Source organism: Sceloporus occidentalis, unplaced genomic scaffold (assembly GCF_023333645.1).
Source record: "Sceloporus occidentalis isolate IW3139 unplaced genomic scaffold, rSceOcc1.0.p SCAF_20, whole genome shotgun sequence".
NCBI lineage: Eukaryota > Metazoa > Chordata > Lepidosauria > Squamata > Phrynosomatidae > Sceloporus > Sceloporus occidentalis.
The window spans coordinates 3,767,501-3,785,502 of NW_028317000.1; the positions used below are offsets into that span (position 1 = coordinate 3,767,501).

General features: G+C 48.6%; 2 protein-coding genes across 5 annotated transcripts in view; both read right to left on the reverse strand.

Moving 5' to 3' along the window:
* PRPF3 (pre-mRNA processing factor 3) overlaps positions 1 to 9,027 on the reverse strand; it is a 10,564-nt gene extending 1,537 nt beyond the window's left edge. The window contains exons 1-14 of one of the 3 annotated variants that reach the window (XM_089483014.1): positions 8,917 to 9,025; positions 7,112 to 7,268; positions 6,274 to 6,404; positions 5,764 to 5,910; positions 5,310 to 5,393; positions 4,952 to 5,188; positions 3,870 to 4,181; positions 3,615 to 3,781; positions 2,943 to 3,025; positions 2,682 to 2,825; positions 2,465 to 2,564; positions 1,962 to 2,075; positions 1,354 to 1,472; positions 716 to 799 (exon numbers count right to left, since the gene is read on the reverse strand). In XM_089483014.1, coding sequence (XP_089339140.1) covers positions 716 to 799; positions 1,354 to 1,472; positions 1,962 to 2,075; positions 2,465 to 2,564; positions 2,682 to 2,825; positions 2,943 to 3,025; positions 3,615 to 3,781; positions 3,870 to 4,181; positions 4,952 to 5,188; positions 5,310 to 5,393; positions 5,764 to 5,910; positions 6,274 to 6,404; positions 7,112 to 7,256 — 1,867 coding nt within the window. In that variant the 5' untranslated portion in view covers positions 7,257 to 7,268; positions 8,917 to 9,025. Of the gene's footprint in view, positions 1 to 715; positions 800 to 1,353; positions 1,473 to 1,961; positions 2,076 to 2,464; positions 2,565 to 2,681; positions 2,826 to 2,942; positions 3,026 to 3,614; positions 3,782 to 3,869; positions 4,182 to 4,951; positions 5,189 to 5,309; positions 5,394 to 5,763; positions 5,911 to 6,273; positions 6,405 to 7,111; positions 7,269 to 8,916 lie in introns of those variants that run through there. The other 2 variants (XM_089483016.1, XM_089483017.1) reach the window with 2 other exon arrangements.
* A 2,125-nt stretch (positions 9,028 to 11,152) lies between these two features.
* LOC149301776 (phosphatidylinositol 4-phosphate 5-kinase type-1 alpha-like) overlaps positions 11,153 to 18,002 on the reverse strand; it is a 29,746-nt gene continuing 22,896 nt past the window's right edge. For both annotated transcript variants that reach the window (XM_089483852.1, XM_089483851.1), the window contains exons 13-17: positions 17,228 to 17,357; positions 16,737 to 16,802; positions 15,889 to 15,958; positions 14,458 to 14,542; positions 11,153 to 13,727 (exon numbers count right to left, since the gene is read on the reverse strand). In XM_089483852.1, the coding sequence (XP_089339978.1) occupies positions 14,504 to 14,542; positions 15,889 to 15,958; positions 16,737 to 16,802; positions 17,228 to 17,357 (305 nt within the window). In that variant the 3' untranslated portion in view covers positions 11,153 to 13,727; positions 14,458 to 14,503. The remainder of the gene's footprint in view (positions 13,728 to 14,457; positions 14,543 to 15,888; positions 15,959 to 16,736; positions 16,803 to 17,227; positions 17,358 to 18,002) is intronic.

The window sequence follows — 18,002 nt, forward strand, 5'->3', positions numbered from 1 at the left end:
GAGATTATATTTTATATATTATTTATTTCATTTATATCCCATAATAATAATTATATCCCATAATAATAATTTTATAGGTTTTATCTGTGGGCCGCCTTATTATCCCATAATAATAATTATATCCCATAATAATAATTTTATAGGTTTTATCTGTGGGCCGCCTTGGGACCCTGTGGGGAAAAACCCCACAGGGTCCCAAGGCGGCCCACAGATAAAACCTATAAAATTATTATCAAGTTCAAACAATTAAAACATCTACGTATAAAGTCACATAAAATATATACAATAAAATATAATATAAAAATCACATAAAATATAATTAAGTTAAAAGAACAGACTAAAAACCCACCTGCTCCATAAAACCACCCTGCTTTGTACAGAAACATAATGTTTTTTACCTGGCGGCAAAAGTCAGTCTTAATTTATTATGGTCCACAGACACAAACTTTAGGCATTCAGGTGAGTAAATATATAAAAGAGGAAAGAGTCTGGAAGAGACTCAGGTGCTGTAGGCGATATTTCAGAGGATGGAATTGGCAAAACCACCTCTGAGTATTCTCTAGCTAAGAAAACCCTATTAAATTCTTAGACAGGCTGCTTAAAGCCAAACACAAACACACCTTTTCCAAATTGCCTGCCCTCGCCTTCAACAAATGGAGAGAGCCAGAGCAATTCCCATGCCTTCCCAACGCACCAAGAAAACCCTCATCCTTACCGTCTCCTTTCGTATTCGATGTCTGTTCATCCCATTTTATTCGATGCAGCATGAGCCGTTTGAATTTCTTTTGTGCTTTAGGGCCTGAGAAAAAATAAGAGGGCAGGGAAGAAGAGAGAGCTTTTTAACTAATTGTTTTGATTCCGGAGACTCCCTCTTAAGAACATTACAAGTTTATAAGAGACGAAAACAGCAAGCAATATTACCCTTTAAAAGACGCATTCACAATGGTAGCAACTTGTACATGGAGTAGGGGTACAAGGGTACATGGAGTAGAGGAACATGGAGTAGCAATGTCAGAAATGGGCTCTGTGGGACCACAGGGAGGTCCCCTAAGGTTGTTTTTATAGTCTTGGGCCTCAATCCTTTTTCTGCTCCAACTTCCAAAATAATAATAATAATAATAATAATAATAATAAGAAGAAGAAGAAGAAGGGGGTATAAGCCAAGTCTCTGGAAATCTATCAGAAAAGCAATTCTACTTTTAAAGAGTCTGCAAAGCCACCCTGCACTGTTAATATAAACATTACAGGTTGAGTCTCCCTTATCTGGAATTCCGAAAACCCAAATGCTCCCCAAACCGAAACGTCTTTCGTAAGTGGCCGAGATAGTCCCACTTGCACCCTGCACCATCTCACCTCCTTCCACCACGACCACATTGACATCTTTGTGCAAAACCACAACTCCAGTGAGATACAACTGGTTCGCGTTGGCTTCGATCTTGAATTTCTTGGCTGGGTTGCTTAGATTGCGGACTCTGAGGGAGAAGAGGGAGAAACGGATTACAGCAAATGGCAGGGAGAGCCATGCCACCGAAGGGGAGAGGGGACTTTGGGATCAGGGTTGCAGAGTCGGAGTTACCGAGTCAAAACCAATTATGGACAGAGTTGGAGTTGGTAGAAACGTACCAAGAAAAACCTATAACATTAAACACCCAGTTTGTTGCATATCTATTTTCATAGGGATTCAGCCAAAGTTTTCTTCTTCACAAATTTCAATCAAATCAATATACTTTCTATTTTGTCCCCCTATGTAGCCTGGCGATCCATGGAGTGGTGCTGAAATGCCCTGTGCAACCCTTTTAACTACAGTCAATTTGTTAATACTAATTTAATACACATTTGTCATGTATGAAGGAGTTGGGACAGTAGGAAAACAGAGGGTTCAGGAGTCAAAAGGTTTGGCGTCCCAACTCCACAGCCCTGGTTAAGAGGTCTCTGGCTTTGGGGATGGGGGAACCACTCACCTATAAACTGCTATATGAACCCCCTGGGAAATATCTTCTTTAAGCTTTTTCACCTTTTTCGCTTTCCTCTGTTCCACCGTGAGCTTCCTTGCGGCATTTGCCTCTTCGTGAGCTCTGTGGGACACAAGAGACACATGAGTAAGGAACTGGCAGAGGCGGCTTCCTTTCTCTATATTCGAAAAACAAATGCCTCGGGTGTTGCACATCAAGAGCTCGGGGTTTTTTGCCTTTTAGTCATGTCTGCATGGCAGGAGGTTGGTCTCAATGGTCCTTGCGTTCCTTTTCATCTCCTGTGATTCTCGGATTCCATGGCATGCAAAGTGCAAGGCCCTGAACTCTGCTGGCCAATTTTTGGCATGCAAATCACAATGTCACATTAACTATAGCAAAGTATTACCATGCTCCCTCTCTGAACTCCATAGGAAACAAAGCAGGATAGGAAAGCTATTTTTTAAAAAATCAGCAAAATACCAAGAACTGCACAAAGTATACATCCCCCTTACTTTTGCCTCTTCGCCATCTGCGCTCGCACGTGGGCCTCGACTTTGGTTGGGTCCTGAACAGCCTCCGTCCCCAGAACCCGCATCAGGTTTGAGATCCGTACTGAAGAGGAAGAAAAAGGGCAGCTTTTTAGGGCCACCAACTCCAACCAAAGTGTGCTTAGCGGCCCCTGGCACCCAACAATCTGCCTGGCCAAGGAAGGATTTTATTTCTTTTTACCTTTTGGTTCTGGAGGCGGCATGAGGCCGAGCCTCACCTTCTCCTGCAGCTCCTTCTGGGCTTCCCGGCGGGTCTGGCGGCGGAGTTTCTTCTGCTCCTTTTTGGTTAGATAGACCCCCAGAGTGACTGGCGTGTCGCTGTCCACTAGAAGGTCAGAGAGAAAAAGGACAACTAAGGAAGAACTCTAGAGAGTGCGGGAAACATCTGTCCCTCAGCCATGACCGCTCTGTGCTATGGGCTCCCAGTAACAGGACCAGTTACCTGGAGGGTTTAGCTGAGCCGGGTGCTCCACCAGGTTCGTGATGCCATGATAGTCCTCTCTTTGAAGGAAATCAGTTGTTTTTCTGAAATAAAAATGTGAGGAGAGGGGTGTGAGGGAAAAGTCTGCATGGACCCAGTGCCACCCGAGTGGCTGTTGCCCTCCACTCTTCCCAATCCTTTTATGACCAAGGGGGCCTGTCGAAACAAAAAGGTCTTCATCTGCCTACAGAATGGTAGTACGGAGGGTGTAAATCTATCCTCTCTGGGAAGGGAATTCCAGAGTTGGAGCAGCCACTGAGAAGGCCCTGTCTCCTGTAATCTCATCAGATATAATGGGACAGAAGGAATAGCATCCCCAGAGGATCTCACAACAGGTTCATTTGAGGGAGTACAGTCCTGCATTTGTGCCAAAATGAAAGAATGGCGAGTGATTACAATGGTTTGCAGCTAGTTACTTCTAACTGGCAATTGCACTTTCCAAACGTCTGCTGTTGCCCTTGATTTTGTTTTTAATTCTATCATTTGAGAAAGAAAATAGCTCCCAAGTGGTCATAAGAGCAGCACACAGGTCTAGGAAAACCAAAGCAAAGGCCAGAATGGAGATTCAGCTGTTATTTAGAAGAGAAGACTTTCTTCCCCAGCATCTCATAACCAAAGGGCAGAGAAACTCACACGTCGATGCCGTTGGGGATGATGAACGAGTCCCACCATTCCACCTCAGGGATATCTCCTTCTTTCAGCTCCTTTTTGGGCGTGATCAGAGCCAGCTTGGTAGAAGTGTGGATCCCTGTCTTCTTGGCAGCTTGGGAGATCTCAGCCTGGAGTTTCTCCAGCTGGGCCTGATGGGGAGAGAAAACTTTTTAGCAATGCACACAAGGATGATTTAAATAAATAATAATAGTCTTCCTATTTCAAAGCGACCTGTACCTTCGTCCGCAACCTCTGTGCGATTTTTTCGAACTTGCCCTTGTCGTGGAACTTGAAGGTCCTCTTCTGCCGCTGAGCTGGGGTGATAGAGACGCGGGGGTCGAAGTAGGTGTTGGACTCCATGTCCTCGGAGGGCTTCTCCTTGAGCTGCTGCTTGAACTGCTCCCTCTTGACGGCCCGGATGTTGGCCTTGAGGGTTGGCATGCGGTGCGTCAGCTCAATCTCTTTGCCGCTGGCATCGACCGTGCGCCCCTGCTCATCCAGGATCAGCGGCGTTGGCTTGGTCTGGTCCTTCAGCTCCACTTTCCTGGGCCAAGACATCCCCAAAGACACAATGTCTGGTTACAACGCAGCCCTGAGGACGCGAGCCTTAAAACTGCTGGGCGGGGGCATGGGTCCCAGTCTGTGTGTCCTGAAATACAGTCTTGGGAATGAGGTATTTGGGCTTCTTCCCATGTGGAACACAGTTACAAAGTCACACCCCCAAAGGAGATACGGATAATTGGTCATTACAAAAACAAATAAGCAAAAAAGGTTCAACCACATGCAGCCTCAAGGGCATCCATTTTATTGGCATACAATTTCATGGACTCCAACTCACTTCAGCCAATAAAATCCATGACAGTCTGTACCCAAGAACAACAACAACGCTACTTCAGAACTTTCCCCCATTTGACTGAGCAGGGATTGGAAGCCTGCTCTCCCAGAGTCCAAATTAGCACTCAGAACCACTTAACTACATAGAAGAAAACATGTAACCCCAGTTTGGGAAGGGATGTATCTCCCAAGCAGTCTAGCTTCCCCCGCCCTCTGCAAAACTAGCTTCTGGGGCCAAGGGAGGACCCTAACCTGTCTGCAATGCCAACCTGGGTATTACCTTTGCCGCAAAGGGCCAGATGGTCATGGTCAGCAAGGCTGGGAAACCCCCTTTTTCAATCAGGCATTCCTGCCCCTCTGACCCATTTCTCTCCAATATGGACAAGCCATTCAGAGCGATGTCCTCAGTGCTCTCTTGTGTGGCATCAACTGAAAGGTCTCTCCCCACCCCCAACCCGCGGGGTGACAGCGTGTTCCGATACTCACGGCGGAGCAATCCCCATGGCGTGCAGGTTGGCCAAGCCGACCATGTTGGTGTTGCCAATGAGCCCGGGTTTCAAGGCCAGCTGAGCCTGAATCCGGGCTTGGAGCTCAGCGGCCTTCCGGGCCTTTTCAATGGCGTCGTTCATGAAGGTGGCCGCCTGTGAGGGCTGGATGGTGTTGCCGATGGGGAGGGGCTCAGGCTGCGTCGTTGTTGTTGTCGTTGTTGTTGGAGTTTTTGGCTGCAAGGGCGAAAGAGAAGAGGGTTGCAGTTCACTTGGGCAGGAACCCTGGGCTGAAAGGGAGAGAGGAAGAAAACTACAACTGGAGGGTGTACTTTGTTGCTTGTGTCAGAAGCTGTACCTGAGGCGCAGGCGGGCTGATGAAACTCAGCTGTTTTTTCCTTTCCTCAATCTGCCGTGTTGCCGCTTCCATCATTTGCTTGATCTGAAGAAAAAAGGAAGTAAGTAAGTGAAAAGCTGGATTAGTCTCCTTTTTACTGAGGGCAAAACATTGCCTTTGTCCCAAACTTGGCCCTCTTGAGTTGTATAAGACAACCTCCAAATCATACTTCCCCCAAGTGTCTACTGGATCCCAACACCAAAAGGGCTGGGATGCTTCTCTGCTGTGCATCACCTGCTGCATAATTTGCCACCAATAAAGCTTATCAGACCAATAACGTGTCCCAGCATCTGACACCGAACCAAGTCTTGGGTAGCCTTGGAACTAGTCCACTTCCAGCACAGAACAAATGGCAATCAGAACTTTTCTCCAGTCCCAGAAGAAAAGTTGGGAGGTTCTGTTTCTCTAGACCCACCTGCAATTTAGTCAGCATCCCTGGGCTTTCTGTTGGAGGGCCGGGGATCACTTCCGGCTCTTCCTCCACTTCTTCAAAGCGAGGGATGCGACGCTTCTTGACTCCGGAAGACTCCTTTGAAATGTCAGGGTCTTCGCCAAACACATCCTGAGGGAACAGAAATGGGAGTAGCTTGGTGAGAGCATTAATGGCAGAGGAGAACATCAGAGGCACAGCTTGTAGGCATCTTAAACTGATTTGAATGACAACTCCCAGAATGCCACAACCAGCTTTTGGGGCCCCCAAGGACCCCAGAAAAATGGATACAGGAAGTACCCTAAACAGGACCCAAAGTAGAAGTACTTTTTCTTGCCAAGAAAAAGCCCTTTTATTTTGAACTTTCAAGCATGACAGCACAGAGTCCTCCTGGGAAGAGGAAAACCCATGCCAATGGGTTTGCCATGCACACATTCTTTAACCCCTGGCGCACTTTGTGTTAAAGTACAAAAACCAGTTGAGATTTTGGCTCACCTTCAACTCTCTCTTGCGGTTCCGGTCGCTGTTGGACTTGGAGTGTCGGGAACTTCGGCCTTCCTCCACCGCTTCAAAGAGTTTGTCAACGAACCGCAGAGTGGAGTCATCCAGGAAAGGCTTGAGGTGATCTGAGGAAGACAGAGTGAATGGGAATAGGAACCTGGCTAGAGAGCCACATTATGAAAAGGTGGCTTTGAGGAGATCCAAAGAAGTCCATCCCAAGCTGCCTTCAATCGCAGTCTGTGAACACTAGGCATCTCCACAACAGCATATTGACATTCAGTCTTACTAACCTTAACCCAGGCTTCACAGCCACCCTTGAAATAAGATCATTGATCTAAGGAGACAGCTACATTTGAACAAGCATAGCCCAAAACGTCTTGGACCAAAACTCCCACAATTTCTCACCATTAATCTGCAGAGGTCTGAAACATCTGGGGGGGCCAAAGGTTCCCCAACTTTGAGGGTCAAATGATCGGGGAGCAGGTGGCAGGAAAGGCCCCTCTCTGCTCCAAACCACAGGAAGCAAGAGTAGAAGGATTAGTCAAGAGTAGCAATGCCCAAACCTTGGTCTTCCAGGTGTTTTGGACTTCAGCTCCCAGAATCCCAGACCATTGGTTGAGATGGCTGAGGCTCCTGGGAGCTGAAGTCCAAAACACCTGGAGGACCAGAGATTGGGAATCGCTGGTCTATAGGGACCAAAGGTTGATCCTCTTTGTATGGTCGCCAATACAAGTTCCCCAAGCCCAATGTTTTCCAGGTTGCTCAGGCGCTAAAGTTAGCAGGGAAGGGAAGCAGCTATTTTCAATACCCAGAAACATTGCCGTAAGCCTACCAGCTGCTTTCTTCTTGTCCATCCCCTTCCCCACGCAGTTCAAGGCAGCAGTGACCACAGTGGGCTCTGAGAAGCCCAGGACGCGCTTGACCGTCTTCTCCACCCATGGCTTCAGCTCGTCCAGCTCCCTCTTGGAGAGAGCCATCGCTATGAGAATCTGCAAAGAAAGGAAAAGGAAAGGAAGCACCTTTCAGAGTGGCTGTCACCAGTTTCTTATTTCAATCTACTGGGACACAAAATGGAGGGCTGGAAAAGTGTGGGATGTTCTTATTCTGTATCTCCCAGCATCGGAAGCGTTTAGATGCCGGTCCTGCAGCCGCAACGTTGTGAGTTTGATCCTGGAGGTTGCCTTCCAATTTTCCATAGGTTGGCTAAATCAGTACCCAGCTTGTTGGGAGCAATTGGCTATAAACACTATAAACCGCTTAGGAAGTGCTAGTTCACTATGAAGCAGTATGGAAATATAGGTGCCATTGTTATTCCTTTGTCATACCTGACCTTTCTTCTTACAAGGATCTAGGCAGGCCTCCAGTCTGCAAAAAGTGGTCAGATATCCCTCATATTGAGGAGGGAGCAAGCTTGTTTTCTGCTGCTCCAGAGAATAGGATGCGGAACAATAGATGCAAGCTCCAGGAAAAGAGATTCCGCCTCAACATTAGGAAGAATCTCCTGGCAGCAAGGGCTGTTTGATAGTGGAAGACATTCCCTTGGATTGTGGTGGAGTCTCCTTCCTTGGAGGTCTTTAAACAGAGACTGGATGGCCATCTGTCAATGGGGATGCTTTGACTGAGAGTTCCTGCATGGCAGAAGGAGTTGCACTAGATGGCCCTTGGGGTCCCTTCCTATGATTCTATACAAGTACGGGATTTTGAGTGTTGAGAGCCCAAAAAAGTAACTTCCCTAAGCTTCAAGTTGCCCCCCCCCCCAACACACACTTCCTATTTGTGGAGCGATGTCCAAAATGGCTGCACAGTGTCAAGCTGCCCAATAAGATGTCAGGTCAAAGGCTTTCACGGCCAGCATCCATAGTTTCTTGTGGGTTTTGGGGGGCTCTGGCGCCATGTTCTGGAAGAGTTTATTCCTGATGTTTCGCCAGCAGCATCTGTGGGTTTGGCATCATCAGAAAAGGCATTGGAGAATACTTGCCCATAGAGAACCCATATTTGCCCATAGAGAAACACTGGGGAACACTTGTCCATAGGGAATCATTGGAGAACAACTGCTCATAGAGAATCATTGGGGAATATTTGCCCATAGAGAAACCTAGGAGAATACTTGCCCATAGGGAAACACTGGGGGATACTTCACTATAGAGAATCACTGAGGAATACTTGCCCATAGGGAATCATTGGGGAATATTTGCCATAGGGAATCATAAGGGAATACTGGTCCCTAGGGAAACATGGGGGAATGCTTGCCTATAGAGACATGCTGAGAACTACTTGCCCATGGAGCATCACTGGGGAAGGCTTCCCCATAGCGAATCATTGGGGAAGATTTGCCCATAGGGAATCATTGGGGAAGGGTTGACCATAGAGCAGCGGTCCCTTTAAGGGATCTTGGACTCCATCTCCCAAAATGCCAGGCTGTTGGCGAAGGCGGCTGAGGCTTCTGGGAGCTGTAGTCCAAAACCTCTTCTAAAGGGCAGGGCTTGGGGCCCAACGCCGTCGAGGATCATTAGGGAATACTTGCCCATAGGGAAGCCTAGGGCGAGCATTCAATGTTTCCCTATGGGGACTGGGGGATGATGGGTGCTGCAGTGGCCCTGAGGCCCCGCCCCCTTCTCCTTCTTCTTCTCCGCTCACCTTCCTCCCCTTCTTCGGGGCCCTTCTCGCCTTCCTTCTCGGCCCCAAAAGCAGCCACTGACGGAGCGCGGACGTCGTCCTCGGGGCGGAAGCGGAAGCCGAGGGTCACCGAGAGCGACGGAAGGAGCGGCACCCGGAAGCGCGGCCTCACAACCATAGATTCTCCGGCCGAGGAGCGTAGGCTTCTCCCGCCTCTTCCGCCTTCTAGAGGTTGCCATGGCGACCAGGCTCTGATTGGACACACCCTCCAGGAAAGCCCCGCCTCTCAACCTTTGGGTTTTATTGGACTTCAACTCCCAGAAGCCTCAGTCACTAGGCTCCTTGTTCAGGAATCATGGGAGTTGGAGTCTCAAAGGCCTAGAGGGCCAAAGCGGAGACCCTAAAGGGCTGATTTTGGGGGGTTTGGGGGCCAGATTTCTTCAGATATAATAATAATAACAATAATAATTAGATATTTTATGGCACCTTTGAGACTCACTGAAAGAGAGAAGTTGGCATCCTGAGATATATATATATATATATATATATATATATGTGCATCTGAGGAGGTAAGACTGGAGCCTACGGACGCTCCTGCTGCCAACTTCTTTCTTCAGTGAGGCTCAAAGGCTTTACCCATAGACTTCAGTGTAACAAGATGTGGCTAATAAAGAATTCCTAAGACAAGGGCGCCCTCTTGTATTAAAAAGAATAGCCTTCTGACTCTGGAGCCCCTTTGCAGCCTTCCTAGGGGTCCAGATGGGCCCAGAGACCCCTTTCTGCCCATGGAAGTGCCAAGGGCCCTTTCTTTCCTCGTCCTCTGTCCAGCTGTAAGGCTTTCTAGCAGCATTGGCATCAATGGAGGGACCCTCGGGAATAGGCAGCCAATGGGAGTGGAGGAAGGCCCAGGTAAAGGGAAGGAGGCCACGCCCCCTCAGGAATGGGGAGCCAATGGGAAAATAACCTGAGTCCTCATAGACTTCGGTTTTATCAATAAAGAACATTCCCAATACAAGGGCGCCCTCTTGTGGATACTCAAGACACTGCAGCCTCTTTGGGCTTCTCACCGACTTCTGTCCTGGAGCGCCATCTGGTGGTCTCTCTCAGCATCCCATCTCCAATGGGGGAACTCCAATTGTTTTGGGGATTTGGGAAATGCAACTTGGAGCATTTAGTGCATCATGGTCCTCAAACTGTGCCCTTTAAGGGATTGTGGACTTCAGCTCCCAAAATCCCAGGCCGTTGGCCAACATGGCTGAGAGGCTCCTCCTGGGAGCTGAAGACCAAAATCTCTTAAAGGGCACCATTTGGGGACCATTGGTTTAGTGCCACGGCACTATGGCCCCCAGCCACTCTGGAAGCCCTCTTCCTGCAGAACTGGGACTTTTCCAAGCTCTCTTGGGCAATGCCAACATATATAAATAAATAAGATGCCAGGGGTTCCTCCATAAAGAGATGGCCTCTGGAGCCCCTTTCCTCACTTTGCAGTCCCAGGGAACCTGGGGCCAGTGCCCAGATGGGTCCAGAGACCGCTTTCTGCCCATGAAAGTGCGAACCACTGAGGTACTCCTCTGTTGGCAAAGCCAAGGGCCTTTGCCTTCCTCATCCTCTGTCCAGCTGTAAGGCTTTTCAGCAGCATTGGCATCGGGAGGATGGAGGGTTGCAGGGCTTGGTGCCAAGTGGGAGCAGGGCAACTGCAGTTGGAAAAAGTCCTTGTCTGAACTACCCCTAGGGCCTTCTGGGACCCTCTTTTTGTGCCCATGGAATACAACTGCTTCTTCACACCAAGGGGCAAGATTTACACTAATCCCCCCCCCCCCCCACATTCACTGGGGTTAGGGGCACAGGACACCCATGAATGTGGAAAAAACGCAAATGACAAAAACAGCATGTTTTTAGACCTGAGAGGATGCCTCTCTAGGAATCTTTAGGTCCTCCGGGCAACTCTATGGTCAATGTCCGACAGACACTGACCATAGAGTTGCACGGGAGGAGCTACAAAGGCCTAGTAGAGTGTTCTCTGTAGGTCCTCTAGTGCAACTCTGTGGTCACGATCGGCCGGCCATTGACCATTGAATTGCGCTGGAGGAGCCACAAGTGCCCAGGCAAGTGTTCTCTCTAGGAATCTCTATGGGTCCTTCAGTGAAACTTTTGGTTAAAGTCGACCATAGAGTTGCACTGGAGGAGCTATATATGCCTAGTAAGGTGTTCCCCAGTCGACTAAAACAGCAGCCTACAATTGAACAGTCCATGACTCTCGGGAGAAAAAGAACCAAAGAGAGCTTTATTCAACAGAGTCGCGTAATGCATGGGCGCATGTCGGGCGACGAGGCCAGAAAACCGTCCACGCGTTTTCTCGGGAAGCGATGGGCGAAGTGGGGGCAGAACCCAGCGTCCGTGGAAAAAGAAAGAAGCGGCAGCAGCACAGGCGACCAAGCGACAAAAACCCACAACACGACGCGGCCGAGATGGAGAGATGTTTTGCGCACTCCCAGCGCCTCCACCCGATGTTTTCGATTCCTGTTTCTGCATCCCGCTACACTCCTTTCGCGACTAGAAACTACACAACTCAGCGCCAGTCTTTTTTCTCTCCTTCTTCTTCTTCCAAAAATAAAACCATCTCCGCTTGCTGTTTCCTTCAAATCCTTTCCAAAGCAAGGCCTATAATGATGTGCTATAGAAAGAGAAGTCCGCCCCCTCCCCATCCCCATCCCCTTAAATGAGCTAATCCTTAAATACAACTTCATAAATAGTTAACATTGTGAAAAATAATTATTATTATTATATAACGACAAAAGCCCAACCGACGTACTTGCGTCCTTTTCCTTCCCGCGGGACAAAAATAGAGAATTGTGGGGGACGTTCACCGAAGGGTGTCTAATATAGACAAGTTACTTAAATATAACTCAGAGGATGGGAAGAATTGGGAGAGAAGAGGAAAGGCTGTGTTTTAAAGTCAGGAAAAGACCTCCAAATTGTGAGCCTGATGTTGAAAAAGTCACCGGAAGAGAACCAAGTCCCTTCCTGCGTTGCATTGCGTGCGTTGTCTACCCTCCGCAACATTGCGCTAACCTTTTAAACTACAAAAATAGAACAAACTATGAATGCCTGGGGCATCCCCGACATTGTCCCTGATTTCTTAAACCCTGCTTTGAGGAGAAACCCCCGGCACGCCCCGTTTTCGGCACCAAGGTTTGGTTTGCAACGGAGACTTGGCGCCCAGGTTTGGATCGGAGCAGCGTCTTCGGATGCCGGTTTAGAACAGCTTTTGGCGATCGCAAGCGACGCTGGCCCTAGGATAAGACTCCGAGAAGGCGAGGGATGGCGATTTCACCTTCTGACGTTCTCTGAACAAATGCAAAGACCCCCCCAATGAAACATCCTTTTCTTTCGCTTCAAGTTTGGAGAGAGGCAGTTTAGTCTCAGCTGGACGTAAAAAGCTAAAAGGGGGAGAAAAGACCCTGCCTCTTTACTAGCGCTTTGCACCTCGTCTTTGTAGACCAAAAGAAGATATAAAACTATTGTTGGGGAGGAAAGGCTATATTTTATCTCCTTTTTCCTAAAAACGCAGACTATATATTTTCCTATTTTTAAAAAACGTTATCGGCACGATGCACATCCTTTGAATGCAGGGAGATAAAAGCGACACCGATAACGGTCATCTCCCAAACGCCGTCCAAACGGTTGGCGATCTTTAAACAAATAAACCAGTGAAATGGTTTTAAAAAGGGGGGGGGGAATCCAAACTAGATTGAAAAGGAGAGAGGAAGCAAAGAGCTGGCCATTTCGAGATAATGAAAAGCATTGGAAAGACTCAAAGGATCTGAGCAATATAGATATATATCTATATTTAAAAATCCCAACAGAAACCAGTGAATTTAGATTATTATTATTTTAAAAAAAGGAAACATCTGAGCCCTTTAAAGGGCTTTAATACTGCGAAAATGGGAATAGCCTTCCTCGCTTACGAAGGGGAAGGAAGGGAAAAGTTTGGTCCAAGTGTAAAACACTAAAGGCTTACTGTTCTTGGCAGCTTCGGAGCAGATGCACAGCGGTTTAAAACCACCACCAAAAATTTGGGGATATAAAGGGACCAAAGAGGAGACCCCCTTTCCTTGTAACAGCTTCTGAAGGTGAGGAGCAGCCCCTGGTTTTGGTTTTAATTCAAGATGGGAAACGGTGCAGCTTCCTTCCACCCCAAAAACCTTTCCGTGTGGCTCCCCTCCAAAAAGGAGACCGAAAAAACCCCATCTCCTCCTTAGACTCTTAGTTGCGTCGATTCAAAATATTGGCCTAAAACTTAAAACAAGCAACCACCCTGATATGGCAACCTGGGAAGGGAGGGAACCCAGTTTAAACCACAATACAAAAGATATTGTTCATATTTTGCAACACCAATACACACACACACAATCCCCCGGTGCTAATTCCACTCCTCTTGGGAAGAGGAGAAGCGGTTTGCGGTGTCCAAAGGAGCTCCGTTCGAATGCGCCGCCTCCGTTTCGGGTCTCTGGCCCCGCGGAAGGACGCCAGCCCCTTCTCAAATCGTGGTCTCCCAGACTCCCACCGCGCTCGGGGGGCGAGCGTCCCTTTGCCCAAGTTGGGGGGTACCTGGAGCAAGGAGGTTTCAACGTATCCACGTGTGACGCGGCTGAGCCTTCTGGTCCGTTCGGACCCCAAACCAACTAGGAAGAGTCCCAAGATGTTGGTGGTCTAGGGGGGAACCAGCAGGAGATTCACCAGCCCTCCGACCGGGCGAAGCGCAGAGAAAGTCTTCCGCTTGTGTCTAAAAAAAGGAGGGGGAGAAAGGAGCCATTCCCCTGGGTCTTTCACTGGAAAAAATAAAGAAGAAGATTGATGTTAAGAGCCAAGGACAACCAAAAAGGTGGCGTACACTACAGCAGAGGAGGACTGATGGAGAAAAAGAGCCGTCATTTGACAAGCCAAAATACCTGTGTCCTCCTGCAGCCCCTCACAAAATGGCAACTTGACCTCAAGTCACCATTTTGAGAAGGACTGCAAAAGGAAACCAAGATACGTTTGAAGGTAGGAGCATGAAGTTCTGGGTGCCTATGAGAGCAAGGGGAGGGATTTTTGCCCATTTTCATGAATTTGGGGGAAGGGGCATTGTTTCTCCGTGGTTTGGACCATTTTTCAGACCATCCTTTTTAAACATTAGGAGGAGCTGAGGGACCTGGTGGAAAATTTCAGGGGCCACAAACATGGAGGTGTATCCACAATCTTGGGGGCTGTCCTATGCCCACCGCTGCTTTTGGAAAGTTCCCTTTTTGGGGGGGCTACAACTCCTAGACCCCCCCCCCCAAGCCAATCCAAAGATAGGAAACTTTGCCAAGCTCTGTTTACAGCCAGAGACTAGGCAGTAGGTCTTTAGGCATAAAGGAAGGTGGCAGGGATCCCTTAAAGGTTTGAGGCCCGGTAACTCTGTGCAATGGTGCCCTTATGGGACTACACTGCAGTGACATCATCCAAATAGGGCTCCTCTCCTTTTCCTGAAGCTAAGGCAGACTCTGGCATGGGTGGTTTAGGCAAGGGAACACTTACAAAGCTGATCTCTGTCTCTGGCAACTCTTCGAAGTGCTCCGTCAGCTCAGACGGCCTTCCTGGCGCGGAGGGTCCTGGAGAAGCACTGGAGGAAACAGAGAAGAAGGCATTTGTCTTTCTCTCTTTTGTGGAGCATTCACACGTTGCATAAGGGCCCCATCTGTGTTCAGCAGCGCTAACAGAGGGATGGTTGCAGCATAAGCAACAGCAGCCCCTAAAGCAGAAAGCTAGCAGATCACAGAGGAATAGTTAAAGAGGGAAGGTGTCCCGTCCACCCAAAAAACCTCAGGGTTGCCCCACCTCCACCCGGCTAGTGAGGTCCATTTGGAACCAATGGCATTCACCTCCCGGTTCTGATACCGACAGATTGGGCTCCATGCTTCCCCTCTGCTACACCTTTCCTTGAACCCCTGGCTTTCTGGAGGGTGCCTCTTTTTCCTGAATTACAGACTGGTACACTATGGTGAGAGTACAGGATTCATCTGGATGAATTATGGAAAGACCATTGCCGCAGTTCACTATGGCGTCTTGCTACAAGGAAATCTACCACCCGAGTCAAGCATTCGACCCCCTTTGGCTTCCGGATGGTGGGGTGAGAGCAGCATGGCTCACTTGCGCAACCCATCTCTTTTTAAGCTGCATGCAGCTTGTACCACACTGGGTTTTAGGAGTTAGAGGTTTGGAGGCAGAGAAGGGAGAGGAATACAGCTGGGCAAGCGCTGCCTCTTCTAGCAGAGAGATGGCAGGATCTGTGACTAATGAAGGAGGTGGATATGCTTCTGGCCAAAATGGCACTGTGCCCATTCGTGACCTGAACATTTCAGTGCCGTCTAGACAAACACAGACAGCAGGTCTCCTGATATCCATCCCTGCCTCTTGGCAGAAACATCAGAAGGTAAAGAAAATGGGCATCTCCCGCAAGAAAACCACTCCCGTGCCCCAATCACGCCAGTTTCCCTATCCTTCCCTCTTTCCTTAGTGCCTACGTGCCAGGCTTTGTTGGCTTAGCCAAGCTCAGCCTTCTGTGAGTTGTAGGCGTAACAGATTGAGGAAGACCCAACGATTCAGCTGCTAGCACCTCAATTGTTCCTTTCTCCACCCACACAATGATAGAAAGAGCCCCAAAGGCCTTGGCAGAACACCAGTTTGTGCCAGAGACCATATTCCAGTGGCTGGAGATTGCACAACCCATTGCTAGGCTAACCCTCCTCCAGTTGTGAAGTTGGATGGCTGGCCATGGCACCGTGCAGATCGCCAGGGCCTCATGCAGTCGCCGCTTCCTGAAACCCGTTTCTAACTTTACCCAGCTTTGCACACTGGATGCCAGGCCACTGACAGCCGGCAAGCGGTTTCTGAGCCCCTCAACACTATCGCTAAGGGGGCTCCGCGTGTCGGCTCCCTCTTGGTCTGTCTAGATTTGGTCTCACCTACTTGAAAGCATGCTGAGCTAGCTACCTCCGCAGATAAGTTGTCTGAACTGAGAAATTCTTCTCTCTCTGACCTATGTGGAAATCAAGAGACAGGCCCTCCATCATTGCACTGGAAACGCAAACCCCCGTTGCCTCCGATCTCCCCCTCCCCTGGTACTCTGCCTTGAAAAAGACCCGTTTTTCAAAGATTTTTAGTATTTAGACCAGTGGCTCTCAAATTGTGGGTCGCAGCCCCTTTGGGGGTTGAACGACCCTTTCACAGGGGCCACATAAGACGACCGGAAAACACATATTTCCAATGGTCTTAGGAACTGAGACACTGCAATTTTATGGCTGGGGGTCACCACAACATGAGGAACTATATTAAAGGGTCGCAGCTTTAGGAAGGTTGAGAACCACTGATTTAGAGTAAAACACTCATGGGCTAAATCTTTCAGTTACTCTAATGTGTGAATAAGCTTTTATTGGACAGAAGCACCAAAAGGTTCTTTTTCCTAGTATCATGGAAGAGTGGAGCCAACCCTTTCCGATCCTCCCACAAGGCCAACAACTCCCAGTATCCCTGGGCACTGCCTCAGGTCAATAACTGGATGCCACGGAAAGACCTTTCGATGGGAGTGTCTGGGTGTTGCCTGATATTTTTGGTTCAGCCGGCCTACCCAAAAGTACTTACCCCCAAACAAAAGGCTGTAAAGGATCCAGGGCCCTCAAATTTACAGAAGAACAAAAAGAAGAAGCTCAAAGCAGTGTAAAACCCAAGGGATTTCCAGAGTCCTTAACCCATCTCTGGCATAAATTAAATGCTGAAATCCTAGAGCACAAGCTGGTCTAGCCTATGTCTCCTCTCACCTAGCGGCGCAGGCGCTAAGGGCCGTCACGGTCGGAAACGGTTCTGGAACTATCTCTCCCTGAGACCTAAGCAGAGATGGGGATGGAGGAGGATTAAAAGCATTCTTCTTTTGCAAGAGGAGGAGAAGGAAAACCCATTGCCAATGAGGGTGGGCTTTGAGGCACCATCACTTGTTCATATTTCCAGGGAAAGTCAGAGGAAAGCAATAGTAGGCCTCTTCTCTTGCCATAAAAACCCTAAGGCAGAGTTGGCTTGAAGGCACAGAAGAAGAAGAACTGATCTTCTCTTATGTTCGCCTCAAGAGGCAGGAAAAAAGGGGTCTTCTAGTAAAACTGAGCCCTGCCTCCTCCTGCAAACAAGGCTGGATCTCTTGGTCATCTCCTTTTCAGAGAGTACCAATAGGTACCAATATAAGCAAAGCCTGGACTCACAAGGGAGCCATGCTTCGTTGCGATTCTCCAGGCGCCACCGGTGCTGAGTGGACGCTTACCTGTTGGCAGGTGAATTGTGGCCTCGGCTCCCTAGAGAGGAGTTGGACAAAGTGGTGGCAGCAGAGTCGCTGTTGGCTTCCTCAACAGGTGGAGTCCGGGGGAGAAGGTCGGGGCGGCCCAGCTGGGAACCTGGAGGAAAGGAAGAGAAGAAGGGAAGGGGGAAGGAAAACAGAGGAGGAAAGGAACAGAGGAAGGGAAGGGGAAAGGAAAACAAGGAAGTCAGACTTAGCTGAAGAATAGCGAGGCAGTTAGGAGGTTTGGCCAAGTTGATTTCCAAAGGTTTCCCTCTGCCTCCCAAATTTAAGGGGACAGGTCTGGATAGTGAATTTCAAAAGGAGCTGGTCATGTAAGTTCTTTTCAAGTCCCACTTCCATTTCATGGATGGCTACTAGAACTTCTCAGACTTCCCCCCTTTAACAGCCCTCCTCTCAACATAGATTTCCATGAATCCCTGTAAATGAATCTGTGGGGAACAGGCACTTTGGTACAATAAAAAGTATGGATAATGCATAAAACAGTGACAAATTGATTTGTAAAATACCCATTGTCACCAAAAGAACTGAGAAAAGGAAACCAAGACCAGGAATTGCCATGATGAGAAGTAGTCTTGCCTAAATGTCCCCCCCCCCTGAGTTTCCCTCCAGGCCTTCACATCTCAACCCATCTTTGCTTGGGGATTCTGGGAGTTGTTATCTATTACGCTTTAAAAGGAAACATCCCAAAGATATCCGCACACCCCTTGCTTCTCCTTTCTGGGGATGGAGGGAGTTCCTG